Below are 22,522 nucleotides of genomic sequence, written 5' to 3'. Positions count from 1 at the left end.
GATGGATGGATGGATTGGTGGGTGGATGGATGGATGGGTGGATGGATGGATGGATGGATGGATGGATGGGTGGGTGGATGGATGGATGGATGGGTGGGTGGATGGGTGGTTGGGTGGGTGGGTTTTTGGGTGGATGGATGGGTGGGTGGATGGGTGGTTGGGTGGGTGGGTGGGTGGCTGGGTGGATGGATGGATGGATGGATGGATGGGTGGGTGGATGGATGGGTGGGTCTATGGGTGGCTGGGTGGATGGATGGGTGGATGGGTGGATGGGTGGATGGGTGGCTGGGTGGATGGATGGATGGATGGATGGATGGATGGATGGGTGCTGTGGGTGGATGGATGGATGGATGGATGGGTGGGTGGATGGATGGATGGATGGATGGATGGATGGATGGATGGATGGATGGGTGGGTGGATGGATGGATGGATGGATGGATGGATGGATGGATGGATGGATGGATGGGTGGGTGGATGGATGGATGGATGGCTGGGTGGATGGGTGGATGGGTGGGTGGGTGGGTGGGTGGATGGATGGATGGATGGATGGATGGATGGATTGGTGGATGGATGGATGGATGGATGGGTGGGTGGATGGGTGGGTGGATGGATGGGTGGGTGGATGGATGGATGGATGGATGGATTGGTGGGTGGGTGGGTGGATGGGTGGGTGGATGGATGGGTGGGTGGATGGATGGATGGATGGATGGATTGGTGGGTGGATGGATGGGTGGGTGGATGGATGGATGGATGGATGGATTGGTGGGTGGGTGGGTGGATGGATGGAGTCAGTCTTTAAACCTTGCTCATGGGTGATATTGGGTAATAAATGCATTCATTTTGAGGAATTCAGGAGCGTGCTCTAGTCCTGCTCTTTGTGAAAAGTGTCCTGAGATAACTTTTGTTATGATATGACATTATAAAATGGAATTGAATTGAAACCTGCATTAACGTCAACACAACCCTGATATATTAACAGGTTATACGGTTGCATCTGTATCTTCATGTGATGATGGGACACATTACAGGAGTTTTCTACACTGAACCACATCCAGAAAAACATGCTATAAATAAATGTGTCATTCTCCCTATCTTTTGGGCTGTTTCACTGCTCTGACCAGAGAGTAACCCATCGTCATTCTATAAAATGCACCACAACATGTGGCAGCATGAGCCCACAAACATGAGCTCATTTCCCTGCAGGGGAACGACGGATGAGGAGAAAGAGAGAAAGCAATAGTCCCAGTCTTCCCGTCTACGTCCAGTTGTCATCGGGCCACATTCCTGCTCCCCTTCCTCATAATGAAACGGTTATCGCTCCACACAAAGAGAGGACCGAGCTGGGAACATCTGCCCTATGTGATAGAGATGAAACAATAATGGGATTATGAGAGTCGAGGTCGAGGTCAACATTGTCTGAGTGAGTGACATTCTTTCAGACAAGTCCCTAACATTAAAGAGAAAGCAGATGTGACGAAGATTAAACAAATAAAGTACTGTATAATATATAATATGATATACTATAATATAACAATATATAATAAAACATCATACTAATAAATAAAACAACAATAAAACAATATAATACATGCCTGATATGTAGGGAAAAGGTCACGGTTGTAAAGGATAGGGGGGGCAGAATGTTGACATGGCCCTCCTATGAGATGACAATACCATCAAGCCAATTTGAGTTTGAGACCCCTGATATGTACCATCATTTTATAACATCACTGACCTCAGCTGGTGAAAGGCAGTATTACAGCTGTAAAACTGATTCAAATGATGTTGTCATATCTTTAGGGTGACACTGATCTCTTTTTATAATAACAGTCCAAAACCTGGAGACCTTTAAGTCTTTTCAAACAAATATAACAGAAGTGCCGTTTACACTTGCTGTATTCATTTTCATGCAGAAACGGCCTTCGTTCGGTTTGTCCCTCCTCGGCCTCCATCCCGCACAGCCTGGTGAGGCGGAAGTAACATTTTGACTGTTAGGCGGGTTTTCATTTCCCAAGCAAGCTTTTACCAGTGACAGTGAAAGAAAACGAAGGTAACGTTATGTTTATTATTTAGTTATCCGATTAAATACGACACGAAACAACTGAACTGTCGGCATTATAACATCATTAACGTTACGTGTCAAATGTACTGTCCAAGTTAACTATGCGGTTGACGTTTTAATAGACTGCTAGCTAAATGTTGACTTAATTATGGTAAATTGTTGACAAACAAGTTATCTAACAGTCGTTGTATGTAAAGCTATGATATGCCGACTCGATTTCTCTATTTAATGTAAAAAAAAAAAAAAGCTGAGCCGTTTACTTTACTGTTTGGTTATTTCATAGCGCCATTTCATTATCGAAGGCCAATGTGCAAGCCTCTATTAAAAATGTATAATTTTATCTTAATTGTACTGTGTCTTAAACAAAAATAACTTCATACATAGTAAGTATCGCATGAGACAGATCATATTTTAATTCGGTTTGCATCTCATACATCGAAACATCGCTTACTCCTATAAAATATGCTAGTGTCCTGTTACAATCCTACCAATGTATGCAGTTACCTTTAGTCTATATAGTTATTATGTGTGACGGCCATTATCGTAATGTGTGTTTTCCCTGTTGGTGTGTTGTTTCCCCTGGACAGAGAATGGCCTCCCCTTCCTCATGCATGGATAATGGCGCATTCAAGACCCCTAAAAACACCCGAGTGAAGAGCTTTGCGAGCAGCGGAGGGACCCCCATCACCATCCCGGCCTCACCTTTCATGAAGAAGTTAGGCTGCGGGACTGGAGTCAATGTTTATCTCATGAACAGGTTTGTAAGTGTTGTCTGATTACAAAAAGAAATGGTTTTAAAAGTTGGTTTACACCTTTATTCTCCCCCTGTCCTGACCTCGATACTATAATATAAGAATGTAGCTTAACATATCTTCAACTGTCTGTTCACCATGGTCTCAGTGTAATTATTGAAATGATTAAAATGTATACATACTGCATAGGAACGTTTTCATGTCTGTCTATGAATAACATGTATGTGTTGTTGATCAAATCAATCCTAGAATGGAAAAGCTGAATGCCTCTCCCTGGGCTGTCAAGAAGATAAACAGCAGGTGTGCAACCACACAGGTGAAGGTTTACCAGAAGCGCTTGAATGAGGAGGCGGAGCTGCTGAAGGGAATCCATCATCCAAACATTGTTGGTAAGAGCACAACGGTATATTCACTGTGTTGCTACGGCCACAGACAGTGACTGTGTCACTAGCATCAATACCATAGCAATGCATTTAAGTGAAATTTTACAAGACCTCACAACATTTACTCCAAAAAAAGCAACAAAACAGGACTCCATAATTCACCATTGACTTCTTTTTCATCTGTTTTACACATTGTGAAACGTACAAGGGGAAACAATCCACTAGCAATTCAGATTATTTCCCCACTAGGGGTCAACATCAATTAGGTGTTGACTGGAGTTACAAGTATAGAGTTGATAAATCGGTTTACATCTCTCTTTAAGGGTTTCGTGCCTTCACCACGGCCAAAGATGGTTCGAAGTGTCTGGCAATGGAGTACGGAGGAGAGCAGTCGCTCAACGACCTGATAGAGAAGAGGAGAGAGGACGGCCTAAAAGCTTTCCCTGCTGCCAACATCGAAAAAGTAGCCCTCCATGTTGCTCGTGGCCTTAAGGTACACACTACAGACTTTTTTTTCTACCTGATGTTACTAAAGATGATTCAAATCATATTTCATTCATATCAAACTGAGAAAGTGCCGGCTGCGATCTATGTTACTATATGTACATCCTTCTAGACTATTGTCTAGAAGGATGTTTTATATACTGTATATGTATTAGCATCATCATGCAAAAACCTGAGTCAGTTTGTTCAGTCTTTGTTTCTCTCCGCAGTATCTCCACAGTGAGAAGAAACTGCTGCATGGCGACATGAAGTCGTGTAACGTTGTCATCAAGGGCGACTTTGAGACGGTCAAGATCTGCGATGTCGGTGTGTCTCTGCAGCTGGACGAGAACATGAGAGGTGAATGATTATGTTTGTGACTTCTCTCATGAGTCTCATGATTTGATTCTTCTTATAAACTAGTTGCAATTGTTGCTTTGTTGTTGACATTAAAAAGAAAACCCAGAAGAACACGTGCTTTTTTTTTATGTATTTATTTTTCTTTTTTAATAAATATAACAAATAATTTGGGCCATTTTAGAAAAACAGACATAAAATGTTTTGTTTAGTAGTTAAATTGTTATCCAATCAAATTTGGGTTTCATTACCTCCATCTTCAGTTCTGTTTGACTGTTGCATTATTTTATTATTATTATTATTATTATTATTAAAGCCTTGGCGTATTTCTGCCCTTCTAGTTATTGTTGCACTTCTCTCTGTACTCAGTGTCAGACCCAAAGGCGGACTACATCGGCACGGAGCCGTGGAAACCGAAGGAAGCCCTGGATGAGGGAGGAGAAATCACTGACAAGGCGGACATCTTTGCCTACGGTCTGACTCTGTGGGAGATGATGTCGCTGGCCATGCCTCACCTGGAGGTGCTGGAGGGTGATGACGATGAGGAGGAGGTTGAAGGTGAGACAATGAGGAAGCCCTGAATTTTTTTAGACCAAGTATACCATGACCTTTTTATGATATACTGCACTGATACTACACTTTACTATAATCTGTACTAAATGCTGTTGACATACTATACTATTACTTTTGTGTCACTTTTTTCAACATGCTATACTAGGATTTTTTTCCTAAACACACAATACAACTTTTTTTCGACAGACTATACTATGACTTCTTTCTGATTGTTTTTTTTTTTTACATACCATACCTATGAATTTTTGTCCTTTTTTTTTTACTATATTATTACTTTTTTTGACATGCTAAACTATTACTTTTTTTTTCGACATGACTTTTTGGAAAAACTAAACTATGATTTTTTTCGACATGCTATACTATGACTTTTTTGTCACTTTTTTTTTGACATACTACACTATGACTTGTTTCATTAATTTTTTCAACATACTAAACTGACTTTTTTCGACAAACTTAATTATTACTTTTTTCCCCACATACCATACTATGACCTCTTTGTCACTTTTTTCAACATACTTTACTATGGCTTCTCAATTATGTTTTCGACATACTATACTATGACTTTTTTCGACAAAATATATTAAGTCCTTTGACACCATATACTATGACTTTTTCCTTACAACCCCAGCTCGAGGGAAGCAACATAGAGGATTCAAATCACAACTAGGTAATACAAAACCAAGTTTATTGCAAACAAAAGTTAACATAGTCAACAACAAGGTGGCTGGTAACATTAATGCCTGTCCTGGCTGCACTGACAGAGTATGTGAAGCTTCAGTTTTTTTTAATCCAGCAGGTGGCAGGTAATAAGGGCAAATCTAGGAAGGAAAAGCTCCAGGTTGACTGCAAAACATGGAACAGATTTGGAACAATAAGGACATTTTTGTGACTTTTTTTTGTTGACAAACTACTTTATATACTGTATACTTAGTATAATGTTTCAAAATGTCACATAAAGTATGACAGAAATGTGTGTGAAATCTGTGTGAATGTGTTTATGAACTTTGTTTAAAAAAGTTTGTATTTCAGAGGACTCGATGGAGGTGAGTTTTGACGAGGAGGCCTACTACGAGAAGTTGGGCACCAGGCCGGTTCTGGATGCCGAGGCTCTGGGCAGCTCGTACCGGAGGACGGTGGAGCTTTTCTATCTCTGCACGGAGGAGGACCCCAAGAAGAGACCCTCAGCCGCCCAGATCGTCCAGGCTTTAGAGAGCAATGCCATGCTGGATAAAATGCCCAATGAGGTGATTGTTATCGACTGATTTACAGAAATGACTCAGCATTTTGATCCTTTTGTCAGGGGATTCAGATCGTGTTTCTTCTATCCTATACTGTACACTTTCCTTATATATTTGTCTTTGCTGTAAAGTTTCTCTTTTCCATGTATGTCAAGTTTTAGTGTAAATGTTTTGACTACGTTTCTGTACACTTGCTATTTCTTGATAAAACTCGTTAAGCTGTCCTGTGTTTTTATTATATTATTTTAATATCATGCATATTCCCTGTACCTCTGGTTATCAGGAATCTGCTGAGTACAGTTATATCAATTTATTTAAAGCAAACAGTGGTAAATATCTGTTGCAGAGACGTGATGATCTTGTAATTAAAGGAAATTAAACCTCTTGAGTTAGATGGGAAGATTGAGATCATCCTGATGTCTGTGTGTTAAATAGCTAGCCTGGCTTCCAGTGTTAATGCTAAGTTAAAACTGGCTGCTGACTTCATCATATTTACCGTACAGATCTTTTCACTCTTGACAAGATTAGCTACCACAATGTTACACCATTTAACAACTTTGATTTCTATTTGCAGATGATACTCCCTCTTAAAGTATAGGTTTTAAGTAAACTGTTAGCAGGAAACAGAAACATTTGCATGAAACACATTTAGATCTAGAAGTCAAAAAGGCAATAGGTTTATTAACTATATTTACAAGTAGGACACACCTAAACAAAAATGGCATTCCCCTTTCAAAAGGTCCATCGACATAGTTTCCTGTCCAGAAAAGGAACAATCTGAGCATTTAAATGAATCAAAAAGGAGACTTCTAGTTTTCTTCGACGCAAAAACGGGAAATATTTTGAGTGGCTGCAGATTCAAGCTCCTCGTTAAACAGAATATTAACATTTGAATAGAAAACACTGTCAATATACACAACATTTAACAGTAAATTAAAGTGTATAAATACTGAGTGATAACAGCTGAAGCATGAAAAAACGATTTCATTTGAACACAATGTACTTTAACTATACAACTAAAGCCTCAACATTTTTATATAAACCAAACCTGAACAGTTATTGCTTTGCATACAAAAGACAATTGAACAATTGACAAAAAATTAAAGATGTCAATTCAAACGTTACTGCATCATATATCCGTGCCTTTACTTCATGCAACGAAGTTGTAAACAAGGAAGGTTGGTGTGTTTGTGTACTTGGTTGCAAACTGTTTGCCATCAGGCGTCGGATCGGAGAAGGCAATTTCTTCCTTGGTTAGATGGCTGCCGTACATGAAAGTGTTCCTAAAGAAACAAAAGGGAATTATTTCAAAGAAGAGGTACTGGGCTCCAAGTAATACTGGATCCAAGCCTAACATGTTAAAGTGTAGATGTTTTTTCTACTCCAGTTTCTAGGGGGCGTCGCATTGTTCAAGCTATTTAGCAAGCGAAACAGTTAAATTAATGTTCCCTCTTTCATGAACATTTATTTGTGTAGCTTTAACATTAAAACAGCAAAAACCCTTTGAACAACTAAACTTAAAAGTATTTTTTTTATGGTTATTACTATAAATGGCTAAAATGAGAACATTGTGACAATTTGTTCAACTGTAAGAAGGCAGTAGGACTTGAGTCGACATTGTACCTGACGGTGTCCAGCATGCGCGTGGCGATGCTCTGTCGTCTAGCCAGACTGAAGACCCAGATGCGACTGATCCCACACAGAGCTTGTTCTGGGGTGGTGGAGCAGCACCAGGCTCGGTGTCGCTCCATGAAGTCGTCCTTCATCATGTCTTTTTGTTGTTCTGGCTGTTCCAGGACTCTGTAAGCCTGCAGGGACAAGAAGTGGATCATCAACAACGATGACACGAGGCACATCGGCATCAATTCTGCACCGAATGAACACGATGTACTGTCAAATTATTCTCTATAAAAGTTACCAAGAACATCCACGTGACAAACGCTGACAAATCATGGAGGGAAAAAGGGGTCGTTTCAGTTCCAAGTAGAAATGGGGTTGACTTTTAATGACGATTAGCCTGGACAAAATAATCATCAAAATGTGCTTAAAACTCTTAGAAAGGCAAAAACGTACAGTTTGTTTTTATAGTGTCATACATACGACATTTTTTTTTGTCAAGCCGGTCCTTTTTATTGAAAAACAATTTAAATGTATTTTTTGTATCCTGCATTTGTTTAAATAAGGCTCCATTCTTCACTTCTCTACCATGATGATGAGCTAGACAGCTTTTACAAGTCACTTGTGAACATACAAGATTATCCTGATAAATCACCACGATTGATTAGTGTTTTTTATCCCACTGTGTGATAAAATCCTACGTATGGGGACATAGGACTTTATAAGTATAAATAGGATACAAAGAGGAAAAGTGCGACAGTCAGTTCCTATTTTTCCCCTTAACTCAGCATTTATTTGCAACAGCGATGTGTGGAAGTGCATACCAAGGGTTTTTCTGAGTTTGTTTTGTTCGTCTTTCTCCAAGAAACCTTTTAGCGGGGGTTGTAAGTGAGGGTGTTCTCCTACCTGGCGTATGGATTCGGCGACGAGGCAGCCCACCACCATGCGCTCTGTGTTGATGAAGAGGTAGGTCTTGGCCTGTGTGGGTCTGCTCAGAGTCACCTGCTGGAAACCCAACTCATTGTCTGCCACACGCCGCACATCCTCAGCCTGAAAACAAAAACATGCACGACAAGGAGGAAGGCATGAAAACCAAACACGGAACAACACACTTGTGAAAAGGTAAAAGATGGGTCACACAAACTCCCCTGTGTTGTTTCTCTCACATCGTTGGACAAACTTTGCAGGAAACATACATTTGTGAACAAAGCTGAACTGTGGGAAACATACACGACGAGAAACCAGCTACAGAGCAAACGCTCACCTTTTTAATGGCATATTTTGGATCATCCGGCATGACCAGGAGGATTTTCCCATCCCAGAACTCTGCCACCACCCGCTCCTTCTTCCAGCCCTGGAAACACAGCGGAGAGAGTAAGCTGCAGTAACAAGCCAACAGCTCAGAACAAAGTCACCACCACATGAAACAAAGTCACGCCGGCAGCCTCGGCAGAAGATCTCTTTTAATAACAAAGTAATCAAAGGTAGTACTTTTTAAGTCGTTAGATAAAGAAGTAGTCAATGAGAGACGTGAGGGGGCGGTGTAAGAATTACTTGCACTTCATATAGGGATGCTTTTTTCAGCCCCCATAAATCAATCATACCAGCACCTGGAATCATCCTCGTATGTGAAAGGCAACACCAGGCTTTAGCATTACTTTCCAAACAAATATAACAAATAAAGGCACTGATATAAATGTACTGAATTGTTATTAAAATAATGGTATCCGTCTAATATCCGTCCGTACCAGTCTTGGACATGGAGGCGCCTCCACACTAAAAGGGTTCAGTTTAGAGAGATTAAAAGCGATTTACCACAAATTTGATGGAGTCAATGAAGCGCTGGTGGAACTGGGTGTGTTGGAAGTTGTCCTCTGGGTTGTCTGCGCTGTACACCATCCCACATGAGCTACAGGTAATCGCGCCAAACTGCTTCTGACCCGCGTCCTGAAAAGATCCACGATGATGTTCAATCACAAAAATCCCACAACTGGAATGACTGTTCATTTCTTATTTCCCTTCATCCAACATACTTTTTGCATATATACTGTAGTCGTCATTAAATCATAGAACACAAGGCACAAACATGTTTTACACAACGCTAAGTCTCACTCCTTGAATGCAGACTGGCCAATCTCTACCAAAAATCTACTATTCCACTCAGTACACCTGAGAATATCAACATAACGTACGATGATGAGCTGGTCGTCATCCTGTTTCTCTTTCCTCCTGCGAACAGGTCGCTCTTTTACTGATGAAGTAGTCTGTAGTGGCGCAATCGGGTCAGAGGGGGTGCTGCAGGACACTGGTGGCCGCAGAGATGCACTCTTTAACCTACGGGACAGCAAGTGAGAGAACACACAGTAGCGTTAGTGGGTTCATGCAAAATACACAGTACTAAAGAACTTTGATGGGGCATACAAAGCGACATTAACCAATTAGGAATTAATTATCTTATGCCAAGTTCCATAAAAAGGCCACAGAGGAGAGAATTAGCAGCATTTCCACACCACTCCTCCTCCTCGAGTTACTTCTGTTTCTAAATCTAAAACATTTCCCTTGCTTCTCATCTCCCTGCCCGTTTTCGTCTTGAGTCTACTGAAGAGAGTTAACATGTTGGAAGGATTGTTTCCATCCTCTTTTGCCAGATTCTCAAAGCTTTGCCTTTATATGATGGAAATGCAGTGCCACGTGACAGCGTTACTCTAACAGCATCTTGTGGCACATCAACGAAAATGAATCAATAAAGTCTGGTACATTCAGAACTCCCATGACCACATAAACCCCTGTCCTCCAGAACCTCCAGTGGCTCCCTGACTCATAACACATCCACAACCAGGCCTCCTCCTCCACACTCCTTCTGTCAGTCCCGTTCCCATGGCAATAACCTCCCCTCCCATCAGGGCCAAAGCACCAAACCGTCTCCAGCGCTGCCCCTCCCTCACAAACTCTCTCCCCAAAACAGTGTTTTAAATGTGGATGGATCGATGCAGTCTCTAAGTAAAACTATGAAAAGCACTCTATAAATAAAATGTATTATTATTAAAATCCTGTTTTGTGGAATACAAGAATTCTTGTTGTGCCATGTTAATCGTTGATGACTAAACAGACAGACAGTCTTACCTCTTGGAAGCAGAGCCAAAGATGGGATACATCGCTGTAGATTCTGTAGAGAAAATAACAAAAATATACATTAAAAAAAAAAAAAAACTTTGTGGTATTTTAAACGTTAAAAACATCAAAATTAGACGAGTGGACTGGATTAAGCTGCTGAAGTCTTTCAGGTATTGTGTGCTGGTCGTTTCAGTGGAGTGAAATCAGTGTTGAAGTGGGATACTGCACTGTGTGCGTCATCGTACCTTTGGGTGGGCCTGTGGCAGCGCTGGTGGGGCTGACATCACTCTGGTCAAACATGGGCTCAGAGCCATCATCCTGAAAAAAGTAGAACTCAACATTGGGAGCAACAAAACCGTGAAGAGAGTTCAACGTACCCGGGGTGTATTTTCATTATCTGACCTCACCTCTACCTGACTATGCAGATATACTGCTGTGGGTGCAGGACTTGCTGTTGGGGTCCTCGTCAACACAATCTTCAGATCCTTGGTAATCCCATATTTCTCTGACAACATTTTAGGAGAGCTGCAAGAGCAAGATTACGGTTATTAACAACCCGGAACAATGCATTTCCCAGTATAGTTACATAAATGTTCAGAAATCTTCTGTCCAAAGGTTGGACCAATTCAAAAATAGGTTTTTCTACAGTAAACCACCTGAAGGGCGTGGTTGGCGTTTCAGGCTGTTCGTTTACAGAGTCCATCCAGTCTGACAGATCATACTTTGCTCCTCCTTTGTTGGTCGGCTGGTTCTCTTCCGTCTCGACAGGCTGAACAGCAGCCTGCAGGCGATAACCAGGAAATAAAAATAACATCAACTTCACCATATTTGAAATAAATCTAAAGAAATAGCACTGCAAGAACTGTGATGTTTGACTGTTTCATGGCAACTGGCCTCAGGATTAATCTTTGTGGCAAAAATTGCCATGCATCATTCAAAATAATATAAAATGCTAAAATTTAGGCACACTTGTGTCACATTTAATGACGATTAATCAAATTAAAATCAACGGAGGATGGAGTCAATGGAGGACCCCTTCAACTCTAAAAGTCTCTTGGCTGCAGAGTATAAACAAATAAATAAGCTCCCCTCACCTCTTCATGGGGTTTCTGTTGGTTCATCACAGGTGGCTTTGATTTCTCAGTCTTTGTCTGCAGCAGGATAGTTTTGCTTTTCGGGACAGAAACTGGCCTGGTTGTTTTTGGTGCAGATTTCTTGTACATGGATGTAGGTTTCTTCCCTGTACCGAAGAAAGCGGCTCCTACAAAGATCTTCGGTTTGGGCTTCAGGCTGCTGAAAGCAATGGTGATTGCTTTCCTGGGCTCTGCTGGTTTAATGCTGCTAGCGGGAGCAGCGGTTGTAATGGCCGCCGGTTTAGTAGCAACACTGTTGAAATAAAATGTGCCATGATTGCAGGAGAATTAAAGACAAATTATAACTCGAGCACCTGTGATGTCCAAAAACTAGAACACGGTGTCAGAAAGCTGCAGCAGCACAAACGAAGCATCCAACACTGTGAAACCAACCTGCTGTTGGGTTTGGACAGCTTGATCGTCCTTGGAGGTGTTGCATTGCTTTTGCCACCCGTCTTCGGTGCATTACTAGATCCTGCAGCCACCTTTCGCTGCTTGCTGCCTCCTTTAACATTCTTCTTCTTCTTTTTCTCCTGGGAAGGAGGGGAAGGAAGAGGCCGAGGAGGAGAAGGAAGAGACTCCTTTATCACTTTCCTCTCTAGGGGAGTGAGATAGATGGGCTTCTTCAGGCCATAGAAGGAACTTGTAACCATGGAAGGTTTGAATGGAGATTTACGAGGTGATTTGGCTGGAGAACCTAGGGGGTCAAAGGTGGATAAATAGACTGATCATTAGATATGTGTGAGAGTATATGTGGAAAAGGGGAGGAAGGGGGGCAATTTTGCAGCATGTCCCATCCATCCATCTTCTACCGCTTATCCTGTATTTAGGGTCACGGGGGGGCTGGAGCCGATCCCAGCTGTCATTGGGCGAAGGCAGGGTACACCCTGGACAGGTCGCCAGTCTATCACAGGGCCAACATGTAGAGACAAACAACCTTTCACACTCACATACACACCTACGGGCAATTTAGAGTCACCAATCAACCTATCCCCATCCTGCATGTCTTTGGACTGTGGGAGGAAGCCGGAGAACCCGGAGAGAACCCACGCTTACACGGGGAGAACATGCAAACTCCACACAGAAGGAACCCGGGCCGACCCGGGAATCGAACCCAGGACCCTCTTGCTGCAGCATGTCCCAACACCACTAATTGAATGCATAATTTTAGGCAAAAAAACCCACATCTGCTGACTCAAAATGACATGCCTTTCACTTGTCCACCCTACCTGCTGCTCTACGTGGGGATTTCTGTGGCGTGGTCTGACTGGGAGACCGTGGATGCTTCCTTGGGGAGCTCCTCCTCACAGGGGACACCTCCTCCCTCACTCTGTTCTTGGCCGGGTGGCTGGAATTTAGATGATCAGAAGATCGGTCACAGTAGGAGAGGAGATGAACAGCAAATACCACGGATCCAACACATTTTCACCGTGGCTCACCACAGGAAACCTCTCCTCTATGTGTTTTTAATTCATTCCTGTGTAGTGTGCAGTAAAACTCGACGATCAAAATTCAGCATAGAAGCAACAAGAAATGTCAATGACAAATTACTTTCAATGAAAATATTAATCAATGACTGAATAATTAATTAAAAGAATCTATTAAAACGTGACACTGATGTATTGAGCACATGAGGACACACAGTATATCAATGATTACAATGGTTTACTGTTGTTGACGAGTGCTAAATTGGCACTGAAAAAGAAAGCAACCATAACAACAATCACAAAATAGGGGAAGTCTCGTGAAATAAACCGATAAAGAAAGAAAAAAAGCATGAAATATTACATTTTGATGAATGGCAACACAAATTTTAACTTTAAATTAATGCTACAAACAATCCCGCATATTCCAGAGAGTCCCTGACCCGTGAGAACATTGTATTTCGTATAAAATACGTAAAGTCGCCAAAAAAAGTATGTGTTCAAAACTCACCTGTCAACGTCCAGAGAGGAGAGCTTCCTCTTCCTGTTCTTTGTGGGTATCATCTCCACAATCCTTCACCGGAACACACACAAACACAGTAACATTAGCAGGGCATCTAGTAACATTACTGCTAGATAACATGTTGTGGTTCATCTCATTTCTAAATAAACACTGGGCCTGTTGCCCAGATACCAACAAAAAAAACGTTAAAGTTATTTCCCCATATTGTTGGGAGGGAAAGGTTGTGTTTGACGTTATATTGCCCTGTTTTCAACTGAGGGCAAAGTGCGAAGCGAGGACACTGAGTGTGTTATTGATAACTACTAACGCAAGATAGACTTGGTATTCAAATGTGCTCTAAACGTAACATCGAAAATAACATCGTGTTTGTGCACAATTGTGACTTTATATCGAAATGAACATCGGCTAACTGTTACGTGATAGCTAAGGTAAGTGGAGACGAGTTGATAATTGGCGGGATTACTTTAATTAGGCGAGTGCTTTGATACGAACTTGCTAAAGCTTCGATATCGAGCACGCTTTAGATGTTTTTCTGCGTTTTAAAGCCGATAAATAAACGAATCTTAACATTGAATGGTTGTGTGACGGTCAACACGTCTTATAGCGACGCAACTATGAACGCAGATACGTAATTTGGGAGAGAAACGTGCAACGTATGAAATATCACACAACCAGGAAATACGTACAAGTCTAAAACATCTTACCGAAAATGCCTTTGTCGTCTTGGTCAAAACAATCAGTGTCCGTAAAAAGTTTGCGTCGCTGCTTAATCTGCCCGCGTTTCTTCTCTGTGTTTTGAACAGCGCGCGCCAGTCTCTAAAAAAACCCGACAGGAAACGGAAATACACTCGAGCTGCGGCTACCTCAGTAATGGAATAGAGGGAGTTCCGGTCCTTGCCTTCAAAATAAAATATCCTTTTTTTTTACTAAATGACACATTTTCAGTGAATATTATGTTCAAGTAATATATAGTAGGTATGCTCAAATAAATTGTAATATATAGTTGCATTTCGTCCACTTCAACTTTTAATTATTATTATGACGTGTCATATAGTTGTGTTTTTCTTTTTGCTCTAAACTGATGTAACAGAATTATTACAGTTATAAAAAACTGAGATGGGCTGGATAAAACAATTAATTGTGAAAGGCGTGTTTTTTTCTGCTATAGCTTGTTTCCTTTCATATTCGTAACTTACGGATAGGGACAAGCTTTTATCTTGTAACACATTTACCCACTTCCTGCAATGTCCAGGTAAACTCTCTGCAGCTTAGCGCAGCTAGATAACAACTTCCTAGGTCAACTTGTCCAAGCGGAAAGTGACAGCAGCAGTCGGCAAGCAGCTGGTTACATTTACTTCTGTTCATATTAGCTGTATTAGCCTTCACAGTATATACACTTACTCTTCATATTTTAGTTGAGAGTTTCAATTCACGTAAAATGGTGTTTTACTTCACAAGTGCCGGTGAGTAAAGACGCCAGCATGGCTAGTGCGTTAGCTAGTAGCCTGGTTAGCCAGTACTTTTTAAAGCTCCATTTCTCATTTAATGTGATTCTTGATGTCTTTTATGTGTTTCGTGCCAGCTTATATCGCTGTATTCATCCAGTAACTGTCGTCCATTCTCTGTCTCTCAGTGGTGAACCCTCATTACACAATCTACATGGGAAAAGACAAATATGAAAGTAAGTTTCTTATCGTGAGATCCCATACGCAATGCTCTTTGTATAACTTTTGTCTTGAGCCGTCTCTCTGATTATTGGTTGTTAATCTACACATCATCTCTTAACTTCCTGAGACTGTTTGTTTTTTTTCTTAGATGAGGATCTGATAAAGTACGGATGGCCCGAAGACATCTGGTAGGACTTTCTTGTATTTTTGTCTTCAATATTCTGTATGTAGAAGTAACAAGAATGTCAATATGATCACACATCACAAGTGAATGTCTTGTTGTTGTTTTTTCTGCCTTCAGGTTTCATGTGGACAAACTCTCTTCGGCTCATGTTTATCTGAGACTGCCAAAGGTAAAGAGTCCACACGCTACACACCACATGAAATACTACATTTTAAGAACCCAATCATGGTGCTTGAGTCCTTTCACTCACCAGCCGGTGGCAGTGTTTAGTGCACATAGGAACTGCTGATGACTCGGTGTGTTTTCTAGGGTCGGGCAATTGAGGATATTCCTCCTGAGGTGCTGATAGACTGTGCACAGCTGGTGAAAAACAACAGCATCCAAGGTAAAGATCTGCATCCTGATAACGTCATGTCATTTAATGATCAGCATTATCATCAACGAGCAATGGCTGGGAATGAGAGTCCTGCTTGTCACAGCTGATCAGAATGCATGAGATCTGCTATATTTAAAAAAAACAGTATCCTTAAAGATGCTGGTTGACAATCCTGTCAGCCTGTAAAAGCTTTTTTTCTGCTGTTTTTTTTATTAGTGACACGTGTGTATATCTATGTGTATTAAATAAAACTGTGTTTCATGCTGTCAGGCTGTAAGATGAACAACATCAACGTGGTTTACACAGCGTGGGCCAACTTGAAGAAAACCGGAGACATGGACGTAGGACAGATCGGCTTCTTCCGACAGAAAGAGGTCAGTAGACCAGAACTGAAATGTAAAACGGTTTAACTGAAAACTGTGGCTTAATGTGTCATTGTGATGGAATATGATGGATTTTTAAAATAGATCCATGTCACTTGATCCTGACACATTGTTTTCTTCTTGTCATCTCCATCATGTGTCTGTACTTTGTTTCACAGGTGAAGCTTGTGGCAGTGGAGAAGAAGATCAATGAGATTGTAAACCGTCTGGAGAAAACAAAAGAAGAACGCTTCCCTGACCTGGCGGCAGAGAAAGAGTCGAGAGACCAGGAGGAGAGGAATGAGAGGAAAGCTCTGATCCAAGAACAGAAGAAGAAAGAGAAGGATGAGCAGAAGAGGAAAAAGGAGATGGACGAACTCAAGTACGTCTGCAACTCTTGATCAAAATAAGACAAAGAGGATGCCTCAGTAAAATGACAAGTAGTTTACATCAGCATTACTCATACTGTGTGAACATGCAAAGCCATCTGGAATGCTGCTACTAAAACCAACAATTTAAAAGTGTTCCGCATACTTTTTGACTAAATCCTGTGTAAATGTGAACTTATCCGTTATATTTTGGTTTCTCTCTCCAGGTCCTACACTTCACTGATGAAGGATGAAAATATGATGACTAATGAGGTGAGGACAAACCTATTAATCTATATTTTGTTCAGGAATACACAGAAAGTGAAGGTCATTAACTTGTGCTTCGCTGCCTGTTGTTTGCAGGATGGTAATGATTCGGATGACTTCATGTGAGAGGTGGACACCAGTCAGCAAGCAGACAGAAGAAGCCTCCGTCATTCAAACCTGCCGCCAGGATGCTCCCCTGCTGCTTTTGCTTGCTGCAACTCTGCACTGACATTGAAAGATAACAAAGCCAAATGGATACCTTTTTTGCTTTTGGACAATTGAAGCAGGACACGAGCTGACGAGGAACAGCGCCGGGAGATTTATTCCACATGCTGACTGGTTCAGACCCTTGCTTACAAACCAATCCAAGCTGGCTGTCCTCTTCATCACAGGAATGGCGCTTGAGAAGAAACACAGGACAAAATAACGCTGAGAATCATTTTGGAGGGAAAACACTCTAATAGCAGAACGGTGTTTTCACTGATGTTGATGTATGATGAAACTATGTACAGGTGTTTTTATAACCCTGCAAACCCTTCTGTTCACTTCTCTGCATGTCAGATTTTATTCAATACAATTCAATGTATTAAACTAACAGTTGGAATTGTTAATTCACAAGCTCCTATATTCTTTTGCAAAGCACCATCAACTAGCCATCATCATCCGACTGCAGCACCATAGTGTGTGTAATCATGAAAAATTACTTATTCAGGGCCACGTCTTTATGATTATTTTTAAACAACGGCATGTTCATTCTGTCCAACTACCTGTCACAAGAAAAAAAAATGACAGCAAGTTTACAATGATATAACACAGTAAAGCATGAATTCCTCACATTGGAAAAGGTTAAAGCAACGATTAATAGCTTTATTTAAAAAAACCCAAACAAAGTTAAGTCTTCCCTCAATACATTCAGCCTCCGCATACTTCATATCAGGACATTCTACAATATATATGTTGTTAATATATCAGCCTGGGCATATTATTTCTTTCAAGACGATCACAATAATAAATTTAGCAACATATCTCTCCATTCCTCATGTCCTGCCTCATGTCCTGCCTCCTTCGCCTAACAGTCCTGTGTTCGTTCTCATTACGTTGGCCGCATTTACTGTTATGTCTACAAGACGAATGTTGCTGTCATTAATGTAAACAAGAAAGCTGGAGGATGCGGGCATCGATCCCGCTACCTCTCGCATGCTAAGCGAGCGCTCTACCATCTGAGCTAATCCCCCCACGTCCCGTTGAGCTCCGACACAGATATTTTGACTTAAAGATGCCTCATAATCATGACTTAAAAGAAAAGCAGTAATCATTTTTTTTAATTGTGTTATCGCAATGGTTATCACAATTATGATAATCGAGGAAAAAGGTTCTGGAGGATGCGGGCATCGATCCCGCTACTTCTCGCATGCTAAGCGAGCGCTCTACCATCTGAGCTAATCCCCCTCTGCGCCCGGAGGCGATGACGTCAGTAGTGAAGCGTGTCTGTCCCGGGGCGACTTCTCTCTCCCAGTCCGGTCCTCGGCCACGGTTTTTTTTCCGTCACAGTGCAGACATCACACAAGGGGGATTAGCTCAGATGGTAGAGCGCTCGCTTAGCATGCGAGAGGTAGCGGGATCGATGCCCGCATCCTCCAGAGCTGCTTTTTTGTTATTTGCTTCAGAATATCTACTTCTTTGTACAGTATTTTTATAATCTTACACTCACCTGAAATTGTTTTTCCTGGTTTAAAAGACTTCTTTTCCTTTGTCAACCACACGTGCCCTTGGTCGGTTCTCTATGGTGGTCACTCAGAAGGCTAAAGTTATCGAGTTTCCTGAATAATCAGATAGGACTTGCCTTGTAGGCAAAGGGAATATATTGGAGGATGCGGGCATCGATCCCGCTACCTCTCGCGCAAATGCTGTGTCCTCCCAATTCCGCCAAAGTAAACCCAAAATTAGCCAATCACGTTTCTTCCCTTGGGCTTACTTTTGACCAATCACGTTGTTCTACGGATTTCGTCGGATAATTTTCCTGCTGTATTCCTTGGTGTTGACATTCCCGATAGCTTCCAAACGGTAAGTTGTTGCAATGTGCCGTCATATTGATGTGTTTAATAAGGGTATGTAGGCACCGTACAGACTTTGGCAACACATTTCTTTAAAATACTGCCATTTTATAATAGCACCCGCTACGCAACAACACTTCGATTCTATAGCACCTGCTAAATAATGACGGTAATCTATGGGACCCCCACCCAGGTTACAGAGGGGGCAAATCGGCAGAAAATATATTATTTTAGCCCTAAACACCGACCATTTGAGTGTTGACACGTGAGTAAAATAAATACTCTTTGAATTGAACCCACGTCTCCCGCACTTTCTGAACCCTGTAGGCCTACGCTAAAATAATATATTTTCTGTAACCTGGGTGGGGGTCCCATAGATTACCGTCATTATTTAGCAGGTGCTATAGAATCGAAGTGTTGTTGCGTAGCGGGTGCTATTATAAAATGGCAGTCTTTTAAAGAAATGTGTTGCCAAAGTCTGTACGGTGCCTACATACCCTTATTAAAAACATCAATATGACGGCACATTACAACAACTTACCTTTGGAAGCTATCGGGAATGTCAACACCAAGGAATACAGCAGAAAAATTCTCCGACGAAATCCGTAGAACAACGTGATTGGTCAAAAGTAAGCCCAAGGGAAGAAACGTGATTGGCTAAAAGTAAGCCCAAGGGAAGAAACGTAGGAAGGGGGCCAATCTTTGAGCCCCCCACGCAAGTGAAAAACACGGGAAATAAATACGGGGAAAAAAATAATGATGCAATTAAATATATTTCTCCGTGCAGCAATATTCTGGCGATATCCCTGTGCATTATTTGACGTTTTGAGTTATGTAGTCTTCCCGTCACCTGTCGTGAGTTGGCTTCGATCCAGCGATCTGCACAACCAGCGATCTGTACAGCGCTACAATTAATAAAAAAAAGTGATACATGACGTAATTTAACCCAAGCCCAACACATAGCCGATGCATTTGGACTTTCCAAAATTAAGTAACATAATGTGAGCATATTGTTGAAGAGTAGTTCCAAACTTCGGCCCTATCGTTTTAACCCGGAATCCAAAGACTACCATCCCACTATAAACAAAGGGGACCACCAGACAGGTTGTCTGTAGGTACCATTTCAGTTATGTAGTCTTCCCGTCACCTGACGTGAGTTGGATTCGATCCAGCGATCTGCACAGCGCTACAATAAATAAAATTATCAATGACTTATGTTTATTTCTGTTTCTGTTAATTACAATAAAATGTGTCTTCAAAGTTTGAGACAGTATTGGAGTTTTGTAATGATGCACAGAGTCTTAAATGTTGTTTTGATCAGATTTAATGTATCTGAACAAAATATTAAGTATTGAGAACACACACACACACACACACACACACACACACACACACACACACACACACACACACACACACACACACACACACACTTTCTCTTCAGGAAAACAAGATGTAAAACAAACAAGTATTAAAAATGAACGCACACTTCAGAAAAAATTGTATGCATAAAGGAACACTATATACACACAAGTACACTATATACACACACAAGTACCTACACTATATAGCCTACAAGTATATACAATATATACAACTCCCTGCCCAGGGACCACAGATTCACAGGATTTTATTTTGCTGCTCTCTGTTCTGCCAACCAATCATCGAGGGATTTGCCATGTCCGGCACGTGGGCAGAAGGTGGCACTGACATGGCGACTATGCCCAAAGTCCTTGGTTTTGGGCTGCCCACATTGGCTGCAGGTATTGTACACACTAAAAAATGCTGGGTTATTTCATCAACCCAACTGCTGGGTTATGTGTAACCCATTTTGGGTTATTATTTGGGTTTTCGGTTATTATTTGGGTTATTTTTGTGCAACCCATGCATTGGGTTAAATACATTTGGGTCATATACAGTCTATGGTTAAAATCCATCAACCCAACAAACATCAGTTGACCCAGCACTTGGGATGTTTATGCTTTGAACGTCAACACGTCACACGTCGACGTCAACGTCAACGTCAATGGTCATCCACCACGAAGCACCGAGCAGAGCAGCAACCTGTCACCCGACCGATCATCCTCTTCGCGGAAAGTCAAGTACTAATTAAGGTTTGTGCAGACTACATATCTTATTCACATTGTCCGTCTTGCGTTACCTATTAAAATATCTTTATATTGTCGTTATCATGGAAGCACACACGGATGCAGTTCATCTGTTTGGTTTTAGCCATCTACCAAATTAATTAATGAAGCGTCCATAATGCCCGCGGGCCTTTGGTCATGTTTATTGAGTTAGCCAGCTAGCTCGCTGGTTCGCTAGCCTGGCAGCCGGCAGCTACCGGGCTAATTATCCTGCTGGTTTGTAGCTAGCGGGCTAATTATCCTGCTGGTTTGTAGCTAGCGGGCTAATTATCCTGCTGGTGTGTAGCTAGCGGGCTAATTATCCTGCTGGTTTGTAGCTAGCGGGCTAATTATCCTGCTGGTTTGTAGCTAGCGGGCTAATTATCCTGCTGGTTTGTAGCTAGCGGGCTAATTATCCTGCTGGTGTGTAGCTAGCTGGCTAATTATCCTGCTGGTTTGCTCGCCGGCCCGGTACTTCGCCAGCTAGCCGGCCCGGTACTTCGCCAGCTAGCCGGTTCGCTGGGTGCGCGCGAGCTAACTAACAGGCTAGTTCACCGCTAGTTGCTTTGCTAGGCGGCTATTAAAGGCTAGGCTATTAAAAACGCGCACTGCGCAGTTTGAGAGCGGGAGGCGTCCTGCTGGAGCCGGATTTTGAGAGCGTCGCTGCCCACAGCAAAAGTTGGGGCTGATTTGTGTAAAAATTGCTGGGTTAATTTATCAACCCAACCGCTGAGATATGAAATCGGTAACCCATTATGGGTTACAATAATGCGGTTCGCGTTTATTTTGTGCAACTCATGTGCTTGGTTAAAATCAATCAAACCCAACATATATTTTTAAACTCACGTATTTGAAAATGTATTGAAAAGAAGCAGGAACGCTGGTGGATAGACTGTATAAATAAAGCTCTTATGTGTTTTCCTTTCAGATCTATGGACAGCTTTGTAGAAGGTATCCTGACACAGTGGCAGCTGCCTGAACTTATTGATAGTTTTAAAGGTAAGAACATTTAAGGATTTTTCAGATTCACAGCAAGCAAATACTGTACAGCTAGATAAAGGGATTATTTTAAATTTCACGCGATTGACGGCTTTGTTTACTGCTTTCAGATTTGTATTTTGTGATTCTTGTCTTTCAGAAGAGGGAATTGATCAGGAGAGCTTTCTGCTTTTAGATGAGGGGACCATCAAAGATCTAATCCCCAGAGAGACATTTTAGAGGTCTTGTAAGTATTTAAATCACTGCAGTGCAGACGTGAGAGGCTACCCCCCCCCCCCCCCCCCCCCCCCAACACACACACACACATTTTTATAGTTATGTATAGTTGTTTATGTATAGTTGTTATGCTGCTATAATTCTTTTGATTGTTGGACCAGTTTTTGATAACATTTTCACTGTAAATTATTGTTGAAGGTTTTGCACAATTTTAGAAATTCAAAATAAATACTTTAAACATTGT

At 41.6% G+C, this 22,522-nt stretch overlaps 3 protein-coding genes across 4 annotated transcripts; 2 read left to right on the top strand and 1 right to left on the bottom strand.

The window, feature by feature from the left end:
• The first annotated feature begins 1,969 nt into the window (after positions 1 to 1,969).
• On the top strand, positions 1,970 to 6,071 carry pbk (PDZ binding kinase). The gene is made up of 7 exons (XM_084030201.1): positions 1,970 to 2,050; positions 2,650 to 2,819; positions 3,064 to 3,203; positions 3,521 to 3,690; positions 3,911 to 4,040; positions 4,407 to 4,595; positions 5,640 to 6,071. Exons 2-7 carry the CDS (start codon positions 2,653 to 2,655, stop codon positions 5,870 to 5,872), a joined length of 1,029 nt encoding a protein of 342 aa, XP_083886327.1. The 5' UTR covers positions 1,970 to 2,050; positions 2,650 to 2,652; the 3' UTR covers positions 5,873 to 6,071.
• A 432-nt stretch (positions 6,072 to 6,503) lies between these two features.
• On the bottom strand, positions 6,504 to 14,485 carry LOC311026562 (N-acetyltransferase ESCO2-like). Of its 2 annotated transcripts, none has more exons than XM_084030199.1 (15): positions 14,364 to 14,485; positions 13,648 to 13,710; positions 12,942 to 13,060; positions 12,106 to 12,409; positions 11,674 to 11,965; positions 11,236 to 11,360; positions 10,987 to 11,104; positions 10,825 to 10,897; positions 10,589 to 10,631; positions 9,658 to 9,799; positions 9,281 to 9,412; positions 8,730 to 8,819; positions 8,372 to 8,515; positions 7,472 to 7,656; positions 6,504 to 7,131 (listed from the first exon to the last, which is right to left on the bottom strand). In XM_084030199.1, the coding sequence occupies exons 2-15, from the start codon at positions 13,698 to 13,700 to the stop codon at positions 6,999 to 7,001; spliced, it is 1,953 nt and encodes a 650-aa protein (XP_083886325.1). In that variant the 5' UTR covers positions 13,701 to 13,710; positions 14,364 to 14,485; the 3' UTR covers positions 6,504 to 6,998. The 2 variants fall into 2 exon arrangements, with proteins under 2 accessions (XP_083886325.1, XP_083886326.1); XM_084030200.1 differs by having other exon boundaries at positions 10,993 to 11,104.
• A 462-nt stretch (positions 14,486 to 14,947) lies between these two features.
• ccdc25 (coiled-coil domain containing 25) lies at positions 14,948 to 17,494 on the top strand. Its single transcript, XM_084030347.1, has 9 exons — positions 14,948 to 15,122; positions 15,293 to 15,340; positions 15,475 to 15,514; positions 15,628 to 15,679; positions 15,820 to 15,895; positions 16,157 to 16,260; positions 16,428 to 16,630; positions 16,844 to 16,889; positions 16,980 to 17,494. The coding sequence occupies exons 1-9, from the start codon at positions 15,098 to 15,100 to the stop codon at positions 17,007 to 17,009; spliced, it is 624 nt and encodes a 207-aa protein (XP_083886473.1). The 5' UTR covers positions 14,948 to 15,097; the 3' UTR covers positions 17,010 to 17,494.
• Positions 17,495 to 22,522: the final 5,028 nt, after the last annotated feature.

This window comes from Eutrigla gurnardus, assembly GCF_963514095.1.
Source record: "Eutrigla gurnardus genome assembly, chromosome: 16".
Taxonomy (NCBI): Eukaryota; Metazoa; Chordata; class Actinopteri; order Perciformes; family Triglidae; genus Eutrigla; species Eutrigla gurnardus.
Note: the sequence above shows the minus strand (reverse complement) of the source record. Positions and strands in the feature narration are given on the sequence as shown.

Excerpts from the sequence above, each read along its gene's own strand:
- pbk (XM_084030201.1), top strand. The coding sequence starts at position 2,653 with ATGGCCTCCCCTTCCTCATGCATGGATAATGGCGCATTCAAGACCCCT. Across the intron at positions 2,820-3,063 it reads AATGTTTATCTCATGAACAG|AATGGAAAAGCTGAATGCCT; the intron begins GTTTGTAAGTGT and ends AATCAATCCTAG. Across the intron at positions 4,596-5,639 it reads CGATGAGGAGGAGGTTGAAG|AGGACTCGATGGAGGTGAGT; the intron begins GTGAGACAATGA and ends TTTGTATTTCAG.
- LOC311026562 (XM_084030199.1), bottom strand. The coding sequence starts at position 13,700 with ATGATACCCACAAAGAACAGGAAGAGGAAGCTCTCCTCTCTGGACGTT. Across the intron at positions 9,413-9,657 it reads ATGACGACCAGCTCATCATC|GACGCGGGTCAGAAGCAGTT; the intron begins GTACGTTATGTT and ends GGATCTTTTCAG. Across the intron at positions 8,820-9,280 it reads TTGACTCCATCAAATTTGTG|GGCTGGAAGAAGGAGCGGGT; the intron begins GTAAATCGCTTT and ends CTGTGTTTCCAG.
- ccdc25 (XM_084030347.1), top strand. The coding sequence starts at position 15,098 with ATGGTGTTTTACTTCACAAGTGCCG. Across the intron at positions 15,341-15,474 it reads GGGAAAAGACAAATATGAAA|ATGAGGATCTGATAAAGTAC; the intron begins GTAAGTTTCTTA and ends TTTTTTTCTTAG. Across the intron at positions 15,515-15,627 it reads GGATGGCCCGAAGACATCTG|GTTTCATGTGGACAAACTCT; the intron begins GTAGGACTTTCT and ends TTCTGCCTTCAG.